Source organism: Oratosquilla oratoria, chromosome 37 (genome assembly GCF_046742065.1).
Source record: "Oratosquilla oratoria isolate Oo_2021 chromosome 37, ASM4674206v1, whole genome shotgun sequence".
In the NCBI taxonomy this organism is placed as follows: domain Eukaryota; kingdom Metazoa; phylum Arthropoda; class Malacostraca; order Stomatopoda; family Squillidae; genus Oratosquilla; species Oratosquilla oratoria.
The window spans coordinates 44,277,992-44,295,221 of record NC_134813.1 but is presented as its reverse complement, the minus strand read 5'-3'; the positions used below and the strand labels follow the sequence as shown (position 1 = coordinate 44,295,221).

General features: G+C 38.3%; 1 protein-coding gene across 1 annotated transcript in view; it reads left to right on the top strand.

The window, feature by feature from the left end:
* The first annotated feature begins 1,667 nt into the window (after positions 1–1,667).
* Positions 1,668–17,230, top strand: part of LOC143019435 (uncharacterized) — a 56,593-nt gene continuing 41,030 nt past the window's right edge. The window contains exons 1-7 of the mRNA XM_076175071.1: positions 1,668–1,691; positions 4,119–4,275; positions 5,907–5,971; positions 10,705–10,832; positions 12,665–12,820; positions 14,104–14,250; positions 14,673–14,816. Of these exons, the coding sequence (XP_076031186.1) occupies positions 1,668–1,691; positions 4,119–4,275; positions 5,907–5,971; positions 10,705–10,832; positions 12,665–12,820; positions 14,104–14,250; positions 14,673–14,816 (821 nt within the window). The remainder of the gene's footprint in view (positions 1,692–4,118; positions 4,276–5,906; positions 5,972–10,704; positions 10,833–12,664; positions 12,821–14,103; positions 14,251–14,672; positions 14,817–17,230) is intronic.

The window sequence follows — 17,230 nt, the reverse complement described above, 5'->3', positions numbered from 1 at the left end:
AGATTCTCTTGGCAATATTTCGTAAAGATTCTCTTAGCAATATTTCGTAAAGATTCTCTCGGTAATATTTCGTAAAGATTCTCTTGTTAACATTTGGTAAAGATTCTCTTGGCAATATTTCGTAAATATTTTCTCATTAATATTTCGTAGAGATTCTTTTGTCAGAATTCCGTAAAGATTCTCTTTTCCTTGTTAGCACTACTTTCTTTTTCCATGGTAATATTATTAACGTATTAGATTAACATACGGAGAGCAGCTTAAAGACACGTCTACCCTCTATGAATGCTTACAGGCGTCTGAGTCAGATGTGTCCCCGGGAGTTAGTGTTTCCGGTGATGACTCATTTCCGGGTTGGGCCTTGCGTAGGAGGTTGGAAGGTTTAGAGAGAAAAAAAATTATATTAGTGGATTCACCATTAAAAACAAATTTACAATTTACAATACACAACTTAATGAGTTCAATTATGGTTTTAGCTGGAAGTGGCAAGTCATGTTTTGATAATAATTCTTCAAGATATACCAATAAGTCAATTGCGGGAACACGGGTGAAGAGCGAAGTTATATCAAAACTAACTAGTTTAAAACCATAACAAATTTCTAGATTATTCAAATAATTAATGAAATCAACATTATTTGTGACGTGGGAAGAAGATATTGTACCCACTAAAGGACTCAAAATAGTAACAAGCCATTTGGATAAATTGTAAGTGACGGATCCTGTGGAACTGATGATGGGTCTAACTGGATAACCAAGTTTATGGGTTTTAATCAATCCATACATGTAAGGCAAGGAAGAGGACAAAGAAGAAAAATGTTTTATCAGATGTTCATGCCCTTTCAGAATCTTTTTAACATTACGATTAAACTCACTATTTACAGATTCAAGCGGGTTTTTAGTAAGTTTTGTATATGTTTCACAATCTCCCAATAATGTTCCCATTTTTTCAATGTAATCTAATTTGTTAAGAATGACAATGCAATTGCTTTTATCAGCTCTAGTAATGTGTAACTGTTCATCTCTTTTTAACTCACGGTAAAGACTTAAAAAACCTTTTAGGACAATTTGGAATACCATGTGCTGATAAAGAAGCATATACAAAACCCTTGCTGATGTTGATATTTTGAGTAGAGACATCACCAATTTTTTCTAAATTGCAAAACCCTTTGGCCACGTTAACACAGTCAACTTCGTGTTCAGTTGCTGTGAAACTAAGACCATATCCTAAAGCACATGATGTTGCACTATTTAAAGGTTTATCAGATAAATTCATAACAAAATTAGGGTTGGCATGCTTAGACCAATCACTGTCTTTAATTAATAGAGACAGTTTTTTGTTAAGTTTCTCACTAAGAACGTTACACGAATATCTTAATTTACTATAACAATAATCAAATAGTCTATGTTTCCAATTTTCTGGGATGGCTCTATGAAAATTAATTTTTAAAAATTTAGTCATATTAAAAGATTCACGAACTTCAATTCTGGTTATATCAATATACTTCTCTTCTGTAAGATTATGCGGTGAAATTCTTCAAAAGGTTTATGACACATCCTCAACAGTCGATTGTTCAAAATCGATTTAGGAACAACCTGTTCTTGTAGGCAAGTTTTCAAGAAATGAAGACGGAGTTTAGTCTTGTGCGATTTGATGAGTGAAGAACAAAACGATGAGACGACAGGAGAAAGTCCAGGTGAGTAGTTGTAGAAATCCAAGAAATGGTGCGTGGTATCCATATTTTGCAGTAATTCACAAGGCACACGTGAAAATAATATGCAGAAAAAAACACTGGGAAATAAGCTTAGTCCGAACGTTTTCGTCTATTTAAGACATTATCAAGGAATACACAGTTACAGAGACATAGGTGGATATATATATATATATATATATATATATATATATATATATATATATATATATATACATATATATATATATATATATATATATATATATATATACATATATATATATATATATATATATATATATATATATATATATATATATATATATATATACATAAAGTAGTAGACAAGCTAGGAACATGGGAAGGACACACAAGATGCTTCATAATCAGGTTGAGACGTATGTTTACTTTTTAAGGACGTTTGGTCACATGACGTTACGTCACCCCGGCCTAGTAACACTTGGAGATTTTTTTTTTACAATTTTATCAATAATAAAATCATCAAGTTTATATAATCCTAAACTTAAATTAATATTATGGTCAAAAGTTTGCTTAATGTGACTGGATTCGATAATGTTTCTTTCTAATAAAGATCTACAAGAAATTATTACATTAGAATTATCCCAGTCAATAGGATGGTCGTGGTCTCTTACATGAATAAAAAGGCCACTGGAACTTTGCCCACTCCTTACACTATATTTGTGCTGATTTATCCTAGTTTTAAAGTCTTTACCAGTTTGGCCGATATAAAATTTGTTACATTTAACCCATTCAACTCCGATGACAAGATGTCTTGTCATTTGGTCAAATAAAACAAAAAATCCTAAAACACCAAAATGTTTGATCAAACACCAGAAAAATATGACGTCAATCCTCGCTTCGCTCGCAGCGAAGCGAGGACTGACGTCATATTTTTCTGGTGTTTGATCAAACATTTTGGTGTTTTAGGATTTTTTGTTTTATTTGACCAAATGACAAGACATCTTGTCATCGGAGTTGAATGGGTTAAGGCATGGAATAGAGTAAACACAACCCTCATTTACTTCAGGTGAATTTTTAATGAGCTTACTTTTTATAGTATTGTTATTTTTGAAAGCCAATATTATTTTTGAATATATATATAGATATACATATATGTATATATACATGTATATATATATACACATATATATATATATATATATGCCGATATTAAATTTGTTACATTTAAGGCATGGAATAGAGTAAACACAGCCCTCATTTACTTCAGGTGAATTTTTAATGAGCTTACTTTTTATAGTATTGTTATTTTTGAAAACCAATATATATATATATATATATATATATATATATACCACCTCATTTGTAGCAGCACACACACACACACATATATATATATATATATATATATATATATATATATATATATATATATATATATATATATATATATATATATCGATAGGCCATTGTATTCACACAAGTAGTGTTACCTATTACCGACATTATACTTTTAAAATCGATAGGTACACCTGACAGACTAAAAACACAGAACACAGACGAAATGACAAAAAACAACAACGCGCAGGCATAGCAGTAGCCATCCATAACACACAAAATACTAGACGACTTCCAAGATGAACTGCCAGGGATACAAATAGACACGAACTAAGGGCCCATAATCATACCGACTTTATACCTACCTTCCAGACGACCCTTCTCCCCATATTAAAACAAACAAGAAAAATACTACCTATATACATAATAGGAGACATGAGCGCCAGACACCCAACACTAGGACACAACAGCACAATCATCATAGGTAGACAAATAGCACAGCTCGTACAATGAGGATACTTAACACACTTAGGACCGGACTTTCCGACTTACATTGCACAAAATGGACGCGGAGCACCAGACATAATCCTAAAGAACAAACAACACCATCTAAACTACAGAATCACACATGTACAATTAACTAATTCAGATCACATCACCATAGACTTAACACTAGCAACAAAACCGATCACAATACACCAGAGAAATACTCATTCCACAGAGCAGACTAGACAGGATTCCATAACACACTAAACATAGATAAGACAAAATACGACAAACAGAAACATAAACAACACAAAACAAAATGTACATTGACGACAAATATGTTAACATGGTACAACAAGCCATGGACAAACACATCCCTAAAACCAAACATAAAATACTACCACACCTTAAACATTCAGACACAATAAAACTACTACAGTGGCATTACCGACAACTACAATTACAAATACACCACCGGTGCATCGATACCACAAACAAGACAAGCACTAAGAAATGTACAAACCCAAATACAAAAAAAGAAAATAAGCAACTATATGACAAACACTGGAACAACGAAATACGAAGACTAAATTCACAGGACTATTAGGAAGTTGCCCTCACTTCTAGTCCTCACTCCTTGGTCCTCCTCCCTCCCTCACCTCATCGCCACGACCTTTGACCCCCGAGCCCCCCTCCCCAAGGGAATCGCTCGTTGGGGGCCAGCCGTGTGACTCATGTGCCGCCCGGCTGCATCGGATCGACCAAGGTTCCTTGAGGTCCACGGGTGAGACAAAGCCTCTTTGAGGAATTCACGTGCAGTACCAGCATCACTCCTAGCGATGGCTCAACCAGAACCTCGCCTGACCACGTGACGATGGACACTGGATTCATCATCACAAGGGCACATGGAAAGAATGAGCGAAGAAGGATTAGTAAAAGAAGTATGGAAGGTAGAGGTGGAAGAAGTGAACATGAGGGGGCGACCAAGGATGAGATGGATGGATGGGGTAAAGGGGGCACTGGGAAAGAAGGGAATGACTGTCAAGGAAGGAAGGGAGAAGGCAGAAGATATGAGTGAATTGAGAATGGTTGTGTATGGATGATGTTGTGATGCATGGAAGGGAATGGGTTGGGAGGATGGGAGGTGAGGGAGTAGGTGTGAATTATATTTTGACGCAGCCCGAAGAGATTTCTCCTCGTCTTCTCTTTTTCTGCGTGAGGCGGAGGGGGGGGGGGGTATCACCGATTAAATGAAGCTGCCTTGCAGTGGATGTGATGTGTCTTGCTGCATTATTCTGACCCAGGGTAGTGGGCGAGATGCAGGGATGACCTGTCATCCAGGAGGAGCCAAGAAAAGAGGGAGGGAGGGGTGGTGGATGGGAATGGAATATATGGGGATGAAGTGGGTGGGAGTGGAATTATGCCTTTGACTTAGGCTACCTACCTTGCAAGGGGGAGAACGCCTTAGGTATATGTATGTATATATTTACCAATTTGTATCTTACGGGAAGGGGAGCTACGCTCGTGGTATACCATCTCTGTATCTCGCACAGTCTAAATTGCTCTTAAATTCGTGTATGGTTTTTGCACACACTATTGCTTGGTATAGTTTGTTCCATATATCCACCACTCTGTGGGGATAGCTGTTCTTTATCACGTGTCTTCTATAACTGTCCTTTTTGAGCTTCCTTCCATGTCCCATTGTATTTCTCTTATCTCAATTTAGTAAGCCTTCTCTATCAAGGACTTCCATACCTCTCATGATTCTATAGATAGTCAACAAGTCACCTCTTTCACTTCTTTGTTCCAGAGTCGGTAATTCTAGTTTTGGCAGGCTCTCTTCACATGACAGTTTTGAAAGTGTTGGGGTCATCTTCGTAGTTGCTCTCTGGATTCTCTCAATTTTCCTTATATTACGAATGGTACTAGGTGACCATAATGTCGCTGCGTACTCCAATTTTGACCTTATCAGTATGACTAGTATTTTCTTTACAATTTCTTCGTCCAAGTAAGTAAAAATCACCTTTATTGATCTTAGCAAGTTGTAGATTCCTACAAAAATTATGTTTATCTGTATATCAGGGGATATGTTCTTGTATGTATGTATATGTATGTATGTATAACTAAGTTTATTTGGCATTGCATCAATATACATGAAGAGTAGATAATGAAAAGAACACATAGTTCGAAATAACAATTACAATTGCCGAGGATAACACAAAAAAGCATGTAAGCCTATTTCCATTGTACTCCTCAGCTTATTTCCATAGTTGTGGTAAACCTCTGCTTTTGCAAGGCACCGCAAATTATTAAATCAAATATAGAGTCTGAATATTGTCTCGCTGTTCGATTGTCGTCTTGTTTCTAATTATATAATTTTCCGTATATCCCGTGAATACGATACGATAATTTTAGCTGGACTTGTTACGATACTCAGGTATCTCGTCTTCTACAATTCAGCACGTAAACACAGCGGCATGGTAAAATTAACGAAGTGGCTAAAACAAGCATGCATTGAAACATATTTACCCCGGAAACAGACAATGAACACCAGGAAAACTAACTTCTCCTCCATCGTATGAAGTTGAAGTATTGTATAACAGAACAGTAGTGTGAATTATAAAGACTAATTGATAGATGTGGAGAAAACTAAGGTGAACCCGTATTTGCTGCAGCACGGTTGCGATTGTTGCCAAGTAAGCGAATTGGTTCTTGGTCTGTTATATCACATTGATACGTAGTTGATTTTAGTTTAACTTAATGCTAATTGTTCCAAGACTTGTTTGGGTATCGGTTTAATATAAAAATTGGTAGACATATTATTTTGTTCAAGTTAACCAGCAGTTCCTTGAGTCCCCTATATCATGCACATGGCATGGAACCTGTTCTGTTGTCATAAACTGTACATGGTACTATTTCGCGTGAATTTAGTCGAAAGCATCTCAGTCATTTCCCGACTATAGATGACCTTTAGTTAAATAGATATAAAACTGTATTAGCCCATGACTTTCTTTGAAATTACCAAAATTTATGTCACAAGGACCAAGGTAGTTGGCTGCTACTGGACTTGCAGAAACAGGAATCCATAACTTACATGGACGAATTTCTGGAAGAAGCCCTAATGAGCCTGTGATTCCAATGCTGCAGCCTCAGTACATTCATTTGGCTGCGTGTGGTGGTTATTTTGGCTCGATAGTTATATCTTTGCTCTTGGTTTTTCCAATACTTGTCTAGTCTGGATTCAAAAAGTGTAATCGAGCCAACACTTACAATTGATTCTGGCAGATCATTCCATGTGTCAACCACTCGGGAAAAAGAGTATTTCCTGGTATTTAGCCGAGCTCTTGTTTTAAATATTTTTTTGGAATTCCCTCTAGTGATGGTGTCTTCCCTCATCTTGAACAATCCCTCGGCGTATTCACTGTAATATTTCCCACTCAGTATCTTGTATGTTTCAATGAGGTCACCTCGGGATCTTCTATATGCCAGTGTAGGTAATTATAATGTTCTCAGTCTTTCTTCATATGACATCCCTTTTAGGCGAGGCAGCTTTGTGGCTCTGTGCTGAACGTTCTCCACTGCATCAATATCCTTCACCAGATGTGGACACCACACCTGGTTTGCGTACTCAAGATGTGGTCTTACTAAAGATGTAAAAAGTATCTTGAATGTGTCCAAATCTAGATGTATAAAGGTCCTTCGTATGATTCCCACAATTTTGTTAGCCTTGTTAATTTTTTCAGCTAGATGGTCGGAAAATGCTAATTTATCATCAATGACCACTCCAATATCCTTCTCTGTATTAGATCTCTCAATGTCCTCATATATCTTATATCCTGTGTCCTCGACATCAGTTTTCCCTATTCTCATATATTTACTTTTATTAGGGTGAAAGCTGAGAAGCCACTTCTGTGTCCAATTCTTGAGTTGTTCCAGATCATCTTGTAGTTTATTACAATCCTCATTTCCATTCAATACTTTATATACCTTGGTGTCATCAGCATAAAGAAACACGTGGCTTCCATTCTTCACCACATCAGGTAAGTCATTGATGAACATTACAAAGAGCAGAGGACTCAGCACAGAGCCTTGAGGGACTCCACTGCATACATTTTTCCATTCGGACGACTGGCCATTTACCATAACCCTCTGCCTCCTGCCAGTAATGAAGCTCTGAATCCATTTTAGTAACTTACCCTTTATATTATAGCTGGATACTTTCTCAATTAGTCGCATATGTGGTACTCTGTCAAAGGCCTTCATGAAGTCCAGGTATACCATGTCTACAGCCAGGGTCGAGAGCTTCAGTCCATGTATCTAGTACATTGATGAGTTGAAGCACTGTTGATCTCCCAGATATAAACCCAAATTGCTTGTTACTAAAGAGCTTATTCTCTTTCATGTGTTGTATAATTTCTTCCCTCAATAGTGTCTCCATCATCTTACATAAAATGCTGGTTAGACTGACTGGCCTGTACTTTCCTGGATCACTCTTACTCCCCTTTTTAAAAATGGCCGTAACATTAGCAATCTTCCAGTCATTGGGTACCACACCTTCATTCAGCGAGCAATTATAAAGTACATACAAAGGCTCCACAAGTTCTTCCCTCAATTCTTTAATTATCCTCGAATGTATACCATCTGGCCCAGGTGACTTGTTTGTGTTCATCCTCTGTAACACCTCAATTTTATCCTTAGTTATATAGATATTTTCCAATCTTGGGACTTCTCTTGGTGAAGTGAGTGGAGATTCTCCTTCAGGTTCTTCTATAAACACACTAGCAAATTGTTCTGAAAGTGTGTCTGCCTTCTCCTTATTTGTTGTAGCCATTCTAGTTTTCTCAGCATCTTGATACAAGTCCCCAATTCGTGATTTCACTTTTGTCTTCGATGCCACATACTTCCAGAACACCTTGGGATTCTTTTTAACATTCTTAATTACTTCTTTCTCCTTGGCTTTGACTGCATTTCTGACAGTGGACTAAAATCAGTAGGCAAAATACCAACCTCTTATCCCAAAAGTGGACAAAATCCCAGTCTCATGTATAAGGAAATACTAATGAAAATTCACATCTCAAAAGTGAAATTAACCAAATTAAATGAAATTCAGTCTTAGACAAAAGGGATATATAATAAGAAACAAAATTTTAATCCAAATTTCAATATCAGATTGCAAAAATATAAAAATAGATAAATCATTTCAAACCTAATCTTATAGATTAATCTTATATGAGACTGAGGTTTTGTCCATTTTGGAGATAAAAGGCTGGTGATTTATTTGGTTACCCAGAAATATAGGTACAAGCTAATGCTTGTTTGGGAAGGAAGTGAAAGGAGAACAGATAGATAAATTAGTAGTGGGTAAAGAGAGTAAAAGGACTAATTCTAATGAAAGTGAAAGTAGTGAATGGAAGATGGGTAAGTTACTTTGGTATTATTTCAAGGAGTCCTTGAATGTTGGGAGGATGGGAAGTCTGATTGTGGAATTGGGAGATGGCAGGAGAATGATTATGATGGAAGAAAAGAATGATAAGACTAGCCAAAGTGGAGATAATAGGATATATAGTTCTGCAGTACAAAGGGAAGGAGACAAATGTGATTGTAGTAATTTTAAAGGGGTGAAATTTTTATGTCATAAAAACATAAGAATGAAGGAGACAGCAAGAGACCACAAGGCCTACACTGCAATTTCATGTCCATTAACTCCTTTCATCTCAATCCATAAAGGTATCAGATCTTATCTTAAAACAACCAGTAGTTTCAGCATTCACATGTTTATTAAGTCTATTCCATTCATCAGCCAATGTGTTTGTATTTACCTAGTTTTATTTTACGGGACTGGAGCTATGCTCCTGTTGACCCGTTTTTGTATCTCTCTACATCTAGTTTGCTTTTGAATTCGTGTATATTTCTGGCATTACTTGTTTCACTGTTCAATTTGTTCCAGACGTCAATCACCCTGTGTGGGAAACTGTTCTTTTTCAGGTCTCTTCTGTAACTGTCTTTCTTTAGTTTCTTTGCATGTCCTCTTGTTTCTCTTTTGTCCCATTTTAATAGGTCATCTCTATCAAGAACTTCCATTCCTTTCATAATTCTAAAGATGGTCAACAAATTACCTCTCTCCCTTCTCTGCTCTAGTGTTATCAATTGTAAACCAGTTCATGTGTTTCCATCTTAAATCTAAATTTGTCCAATTAGACTCCATTACTATAAGCCCTACTTAGCTGTCTTAATATGATGACCTTGCCTACATCACCCTTGTTGAAGCCTTGACCCATTTGAATACCTCTATTAGATTTCCCACACTTCGTCTTTCTAGAGAGTGTAAGTTAAGGTGCCTAAGTCTGTCTTCAAAAGGTAAATTTCGAACACCTTTTATTATTTTGGTAATTTTCCTCTGTATTGATTCTAGTAAATTAATATCCATACTATAGGATGGAGACCGAAATTGTACTGCATAGTCAAGGATGGGTCTAACAATCACCAGATAGAGTTTCATAACTACATCTGCACTTTTGTTTGTAACCATCTTAGTAATAAATCCTAATGCCCAGTTAGCCCTACTCCTAACATTTGTGCAGTGTTTCCTAGATATAAGGTCAGGGCTTGCAAACACTCCAAAGTCCTTTTCACATTGTGTTCTCTAATATGGCATGATCTAAGCTATACCTGTTTGCTAGGTTGTGTAATGTTATGTTTAACACACTGCACTTTGAGATATTGAAGTTCATTTTCTATTTCACTGACCGTGCAGACAATTTATTAAGATCCTCCTGCAGTATCCCAACATCTTCCCAGATAAGATGACTAGTTGATAAGGTGTATAGGAGGGCATTTAGAGAATTAGGAGGAAGTATTTTGGGTCTTATGTGGCAGTGAATGGAGAAGTGAAGGTATAGATGAAGTAAACTGTAAAAGAGATAATGTTTTAGTGGAATGGAAGATATGAGAAATAGATATCTGGAGATATCTCACTTTCTCTTTTTCCCTCTCTCTCTCTCCCTTTCTCACACACAAGGTGCTAAGGTGAGAGGGGTAATGGATATGTGCCTTGACTCAGTAACCTTCTTTATATAAGAGAGAGGGCTTTTTGGTATGTATATGAAAGTAGAATTTGATCAATAGAAATTGTTTAGCATTCAGGAAGAAGGTCAGAATAGCAATGATAATTTCAATGTATGTTTAAAGAATGTTTTACTTTTCCTTTTATCAGAGAATGGAAGGTTACAAACCAGGAGATTTGGCAGCTCTCATTGCTGGAGCACAGTCAGAAGAGACAAAGGAAGACTTTCCTAAATCCAAGGAAAAGAATTGCAAAGCTGAAGACAATGAAGAAATTATGTAAGTACATCCACAATCATTTTGCAATTGTTGCAATTTGTTAAACAAAAACATTCCTAGGACAAGGAAAGCTTAAGTTAATATATTTAGTATTGGCATTCATTAACCCTTTATTCTTTATGGGGGAAAGCAGCTCCCCTTCCCTCAAATGAATGAAATTTTCTGGCTATACCTAGAATAAATTAGAAGTGATAAAATACTGCAAAAGTTTTAATATGATAGTTGTTACCTCAAATTTCTCTGTTTGGGAACCTGCAGCCCCACACCAGTTGTCCATGGTCTGTAGGACCTCTTGTAGATTTCTTTGGTTTAAAAAAAAAAAAAAATTATTCAAACAAGAACAGTGACAAAAACAAAACAAAATGGAAACCTCCCCACAGAAATCATTAATTACATTGATCACCCCAGACAACCACAAATCGAAGAAACATCCAACAATAAAACTGAATAGACAATTTTTCCCATTGAACAAGATCTCAAAAATCCTGGGCCTCACTTTTGCTATGTACATGTCCTTTAGTCCACACAGCAAGAACCTAATAGTGAACATAATAAGAAAATAAATTTACAAGATCTTTAACAAGCACAGTTTGGCAGGTTGAATGCGAATGCAAAGAGAAAGAGGCTGGAGGAGGCAGAGCATTGTAAATATTTGAGGTTGCATGTGGCAGTGAATGGTACATCTATACAGTACTTGTGGACATTTTGTCCTTTACAGAGAAGTAACTAAATATGACAACAAAGTAGCTTGTTCCACAAGTCTGCATTCTTGAATTTTGGCAGTTTGGGGAAGATGTGAAACCAATTAGTGCAAATTTTGGGGGTTGTTCTGAGTAGGCGATAGTACAGTTTCTTTAGGTGTGTGGCTGGATACCTAAGGGCTGTAGGTCATCAGAAGAAAATGACATGGCAGATTGATCAAGATTGATGTTGTGGTAATACCGAAGGAGATAATGGCTGTCTTGAATAACATCTTCAACCCAGTACAGTAGTACCCTTTGCAGGTTTTTTGCTTTGGCCATTGCCAGACAATTTTATTGAGTTTAAAATAGGACTAGTGCAGAAAGGGTTATGAGAAACCAAGATTGTACTTTTCATGGTTTAATGTTCAATTTTTCATGTTCTTTTTTCTTTATTGTTTTGTATTGTGGTAATATAACCACTTACACTATTAACAAACTAGAAAAATATGAACTTGCAGTGTGCTGTATGAATGCTAGTATGTTTTCCCAATGTATGATTAATAACAAGCATGTGTAGCACTGGAAGCTACATCTTTGATTAGATTTTAGATACTATATATATAAGAGAGGAAGAGTTTAAATGTGTTTGGGATTAAATGTCTGAGAAGTATGGTAGGGGTTACAAGGTTGGGTAGAGTGAGAAATGAAGAGGTGAGGATGAGATCAGGGGGTAGAAAAGGAGATGGCAGATAGGGTTGATGAAAGAGTATTGGGATGGTTTGGATCCAAGGAAAGAATGATTAAAGAAAGATTAGTAAAAGAAGTGTGGAAGGCAGAGGTGGATGGAGTGAACATGAGGGGGCAACCAAAGATGAGATGGATGGATGGGAGTCACCGATTAAATGAAGCTGCCTTGCTGTGGATGTGTTGTGTCTTGCTGCATTGCTTCTGACCCAGGGCAATGGGCAAGGTGCAGGGATGATCCATCATCCAGGAGGAGCCAAGATGAGAGGAAGGGAGGGGTGGTGAATGGGGGTGGAATGGGTGGGAGTAGAATTATGTCTTTTGACTTTGACTACCTCCCTTGTAAGTGGTGGTGGGGGGGGGAGCCCTTAGTATATGTATGTATGTATATACTTATTTTTTCAGGACTCCAAAAAGGAAGAAAAAGAGAAAATCAATTGTGGAAGACAATGCTATAAGAGATATAGACACAACACCAAATGCTACTCCAGCAAAACAGAAACAGGCTCCAAAAGATGATGGGGCTCCAGTAGAAGAAGCAAGTGCTACAGAGGCAGAAAGGTTTGGGAAACCATGTTTGTTCTGTCTAATTCTAGTTATGAGCAGTGCTCAAATGGAATAGATGAACCATTAGTACCACAGGAATACCATAATAACAGTGGTGGGTGAAGGTCAGGAATTGACACCATGAGTCATGTAGCTGTGGCCGAAGTGACTGTTGATGCAGATAATGGTTACTGCTGGAGATTGGAGAAGAGTATATTCAGAACCACAACCAAGCAAATACAAAGCCAGCATGTTTTTGATTACACCACCAGTTAACCATAACAACAGTCAGATCTGATGATATCCCCTCAGATATGTAATCATTGAATATAACGTGCCCATTTTTCACTTTGTAAACAGAGTACAATGACTTTTGTTAGTATGTTACATGTATTTTATCAAATATTTCTAATATGTGTGTGTGTAACAGAGTACAATGACTTTTGTTAGTGTGTTACATGTATTTTATCAAATATTTCTTATATGTGTGTGTGTGTGCTTGGTGGGATTTGATAAGAGACATAGACTGGCCCAGTGCTGGTCCCAAGGTAATCATTACATCTAAGTTCAATCTGTATATATTTCATTCTATACATTACTTTATAATTTTCTACAGGAGCAGTAAAAAGCCTTAAGTACATAATGTTATCATGAGGGAGTTTACAGAAAATTCCATCATATCAAGCTTTATCACAAGCACCACCAACAAAATGCAGCTGAAAACTACACAAGCAGCATACTACTCAAATGCACCCTTCCACATACATCACACAAAACATCCACACAAAAACACATGCAAATTCTGATCACAAAACAAGCCCTTCAAGACAGACCACCATACTCTGTATTCCACCAACAACATACATACATATACCAAAGGCCTTTTTCCCCATACATAGGGGGTAGCCAAAAAGAAAAAGGCATAGAAACCACTCCCACCCATTCCATTCCCTACATATTCTACACCCCTCCACCCTCCTCCATCCCTCTCATCTTGGCACCTCCTGGATGATGGGTCATCCCTGCATCCTGTCCACTGCCCTGGATCAGAAGCAGTGTCGCAAGACACAGCACATCCACAGCAAGGCCGCTTCATAAACAACACCCAGATATAAGACCAACAACACCCAGATATAAGAAAGAAATTAAATCCCTCGTCTGGTAAAAACAACATTGGCACAGTTGTGCTCGGGACACCATCCAGCGTTGAAACAGTACCAATACAAAATTGACAAAGTTAAATTTTTTCCAAATTATTTCAATCTTTGTTGAATATTATATATAACTTGTAATTTCAGAACCTCAACAAAAAAGAAAAAGAAAAAGAGAAAATCCATTGTGGAAGATGAAAACACAGCAGAAAATGATGCTCCTCCAAATGGGCAGGATTGTAAACATGAAGAGAATGGGATACCTGAAGAAGCAAGTGCTCCAGAAGCAGAAAGGTTAGGGAGAACATGTTTCTTCTTTGTTATTCTAGACTGCTTAAATGAAATGTTTTGTGCAATGCAGAAAAAGAATGTTTTTGTGAATTGTGATGAAGTGGCAGATGTAAACCAGCAGCTGTTAGTCCTGCCATGAAGAGTGTCTCACTGCACTGTCCTTGCTGTGACTGGAGTAGTCGAGGACAAGGATAACTTTAGCCATGAGTCCCTAAGATGGGAGGGGCAGTAAATGGGTATCAAATGAGTGTGAAATGGGTGTATGTTTTGATTTGGGCATTCAACTGACAAGAGTGAAGTAATTTTGGTATGTACGTATAATAACACCAGGGTAATTGTATAACATTTGAGGAGGTCTTTATGGCTTGCTAAAGTAGGCATTTCTTTTTGTTAAATTTTATATACTGTATATTTTATACTTTCAGAACACCAAAGAAGAAGAAAAAGAGAAAATCAATTGTAGAAGAAAGTACCACAGATGTAGATGCAGCACAAAATGTTGCTGCTCCAGTTGGGAAAGAAGAGGATAGGTCTCCTCCTGAAGAAGCAAGTGCTCCACAGGCAGAGAGGTTAGAATAGTGCAATGTTCACTGAAGGGAATTAAGCAAAAAATCACAAAAAGCTCCAATTAGGATCTCTGGCTACATTACCATTTCTTCCTTAAAGTTAATCAGTCATTTGAGCTGTTGCTCCTGGTCTCTTACAAAAGATAAATGGCCTTCAGGTAACAAGCAATGGCCTCCAGTTTGGTCCACAAGTCTAGAGGTGTCCTGATTAATTGGCATCAGCAAGAATCAGCACTGTTTTTGGTAATTGGCATTTGCAAAAATCAGCAATTTTTTTGAGAATGGGATTTGGCAAAGGCATACATACATACATATACCAAGGCTTTTTCCCCCTTCCAAGGGAGGTAGCCAAAAAGGGAAAGGCATAAAAACACTCCCACCCATTTCATCCCTAAATACACTCCACACCCCTCCCGCCCTTCCTCTCATCTGAGCACCTCCTGGATGACGGGTCATCCCTGCACCCTGCCCACCGCCCTGGGTCAGAAGCAGTGTCGCAAGACACAGTACATCCACAGCAAGGCCGCTTCATTTAATCGGCGACCCCCCCTCTCCGTCCCCCTTTGCATATAAGGCGAGGACGGGGAGAAATCCCTTCGGGCTGCGTCAAAATTTACTCACACATACTACCCCCCCCCCCACCCCCCGCCCATTCCTCCTCATGCAGTTACAACATCATCCATATACAACCATTCTCCACTCACCTCTGTCTTCCGTCCTCTCCCTTCCTTCCTCAACAGACATTCCCCTCTTCCCCAAAGCCCCCTTCACCCCATCCACCCACCTCATCCTAGGACGTCCCCTCATGTTCACTCCCTCCACATCTGCCTTCCATACCTCTTTTACTAGTCTTTCTTCACTCATTCTTTCCATGTGTCCAAACCATCCTAATATTCTTTCATCAACCCTATCTCCCAAATCCTTTTTCACCCCTGTTCTCCTCCTCACCTCCTCATTTCTCACTCTATCCAGCCTAGTAACCCCCACCATACTTCTCAGACACCTCATCTCAAACACATTCAAACTCCTCTCTTCCTCTCTTATGTTCCACGTTTCTGCCCCATACAGTGCTGTTGGCACAATCACTCCTTCATACAGTCTCCTCTTCGCATCCATTCCCAAATGTCTATTCCTCATTACACTCTTTAAACCACCAAGGCATTTACTCGCTTCTCTCAATCTACATTCTACCTCCACCTTCACTCCACCTTTTCCTGCTACACTTGCACCCAAGTATCTAAAACTATCCACTTCCTCCAGTCGCTCTCCCTTAATGTTCACTTCCAGTCTACTGCCACTTTCACCCCTTGTACATCTCATCACCTTACTTTTACCCACATTTATCTTTAGCTTTCTTCTATCACATATTCTCCCAAACTCTGCCACCAGCTTCCTCAATCCCTCCTCTGACCCTGCCACAAGCGCAGTGTCGTCCGCAAACAACAGCTGGCTCACCTCCCACTTTTCTCCATTTTCTTTAACCATCTCCAATCCCTGACTCACTACCCTAGCATTCACCTCTCGCACCACCCCATCCATGTATAAGTTGAACAGCCAGGGCGACATAACGCATCCTTGACGAAGTCCCACCTTTACTTCAAACCACTCACTCTCTCCATTTCCAATCCTAACACATGCTCTACTACTCTCATAAAAACTCTTAACAGCTCCCAAAAGCTTTCCTCCTATCCCATAAATCTGCATAACCTCCCACAGTGCCTTTCTGTCTACCCTATCATGAGCCTTTTCCAGATCCATAAAAGCCCAAAAAACATCCTTCCCCTTTCCTATAGCTTTCTCACATATCTGTCTTACCACAAAGATCTGATCTACACAACCTCTACCCGTCCTAAATCCACACTGTTCCTCACCAATTACTCCTTCTGTTCCTCTCCTAATCCTCTCAATTAAGATCCTCCCATAAGCCTTCCCTACTACACTCAACAGGCTAATCCCTTTGAAATTACTACATTCACACTTGTCCCCTTTTCCCTTGTAAAGAGGAACTATACAGGCACTACTCCAGTCCTCCGGTACTCTACCCTCTCTCCAGCAAACATTAAATAACCTCACCAACCAGTCCACCATCACTGAACCTCCCTTTTTCAGACATTCTGCATGACATCCATCCAGACCAGGTGCCTTACCTGCTTTCATTATCTTTACAACTGCCTTCACCTCATCCATCCTTATTTCTCCTCCATTCTCCTCACTCATCACTCTCATTTTCTTCGCATTTCCCACTGCAGCTATCTTTCCTTCCCTATCCTCCTTCACATTCAGCAACTCCCTAAAATATTCTGCCCATCTTCCCCTCACTGCCATCTCTTCCATTATCAACTCTCCATCTGTACCTTTTACCTTTTCTTCCCTACTTGATTCGCCTCCTCTTCCTCTCTTAATTTCTTTCCAAAACA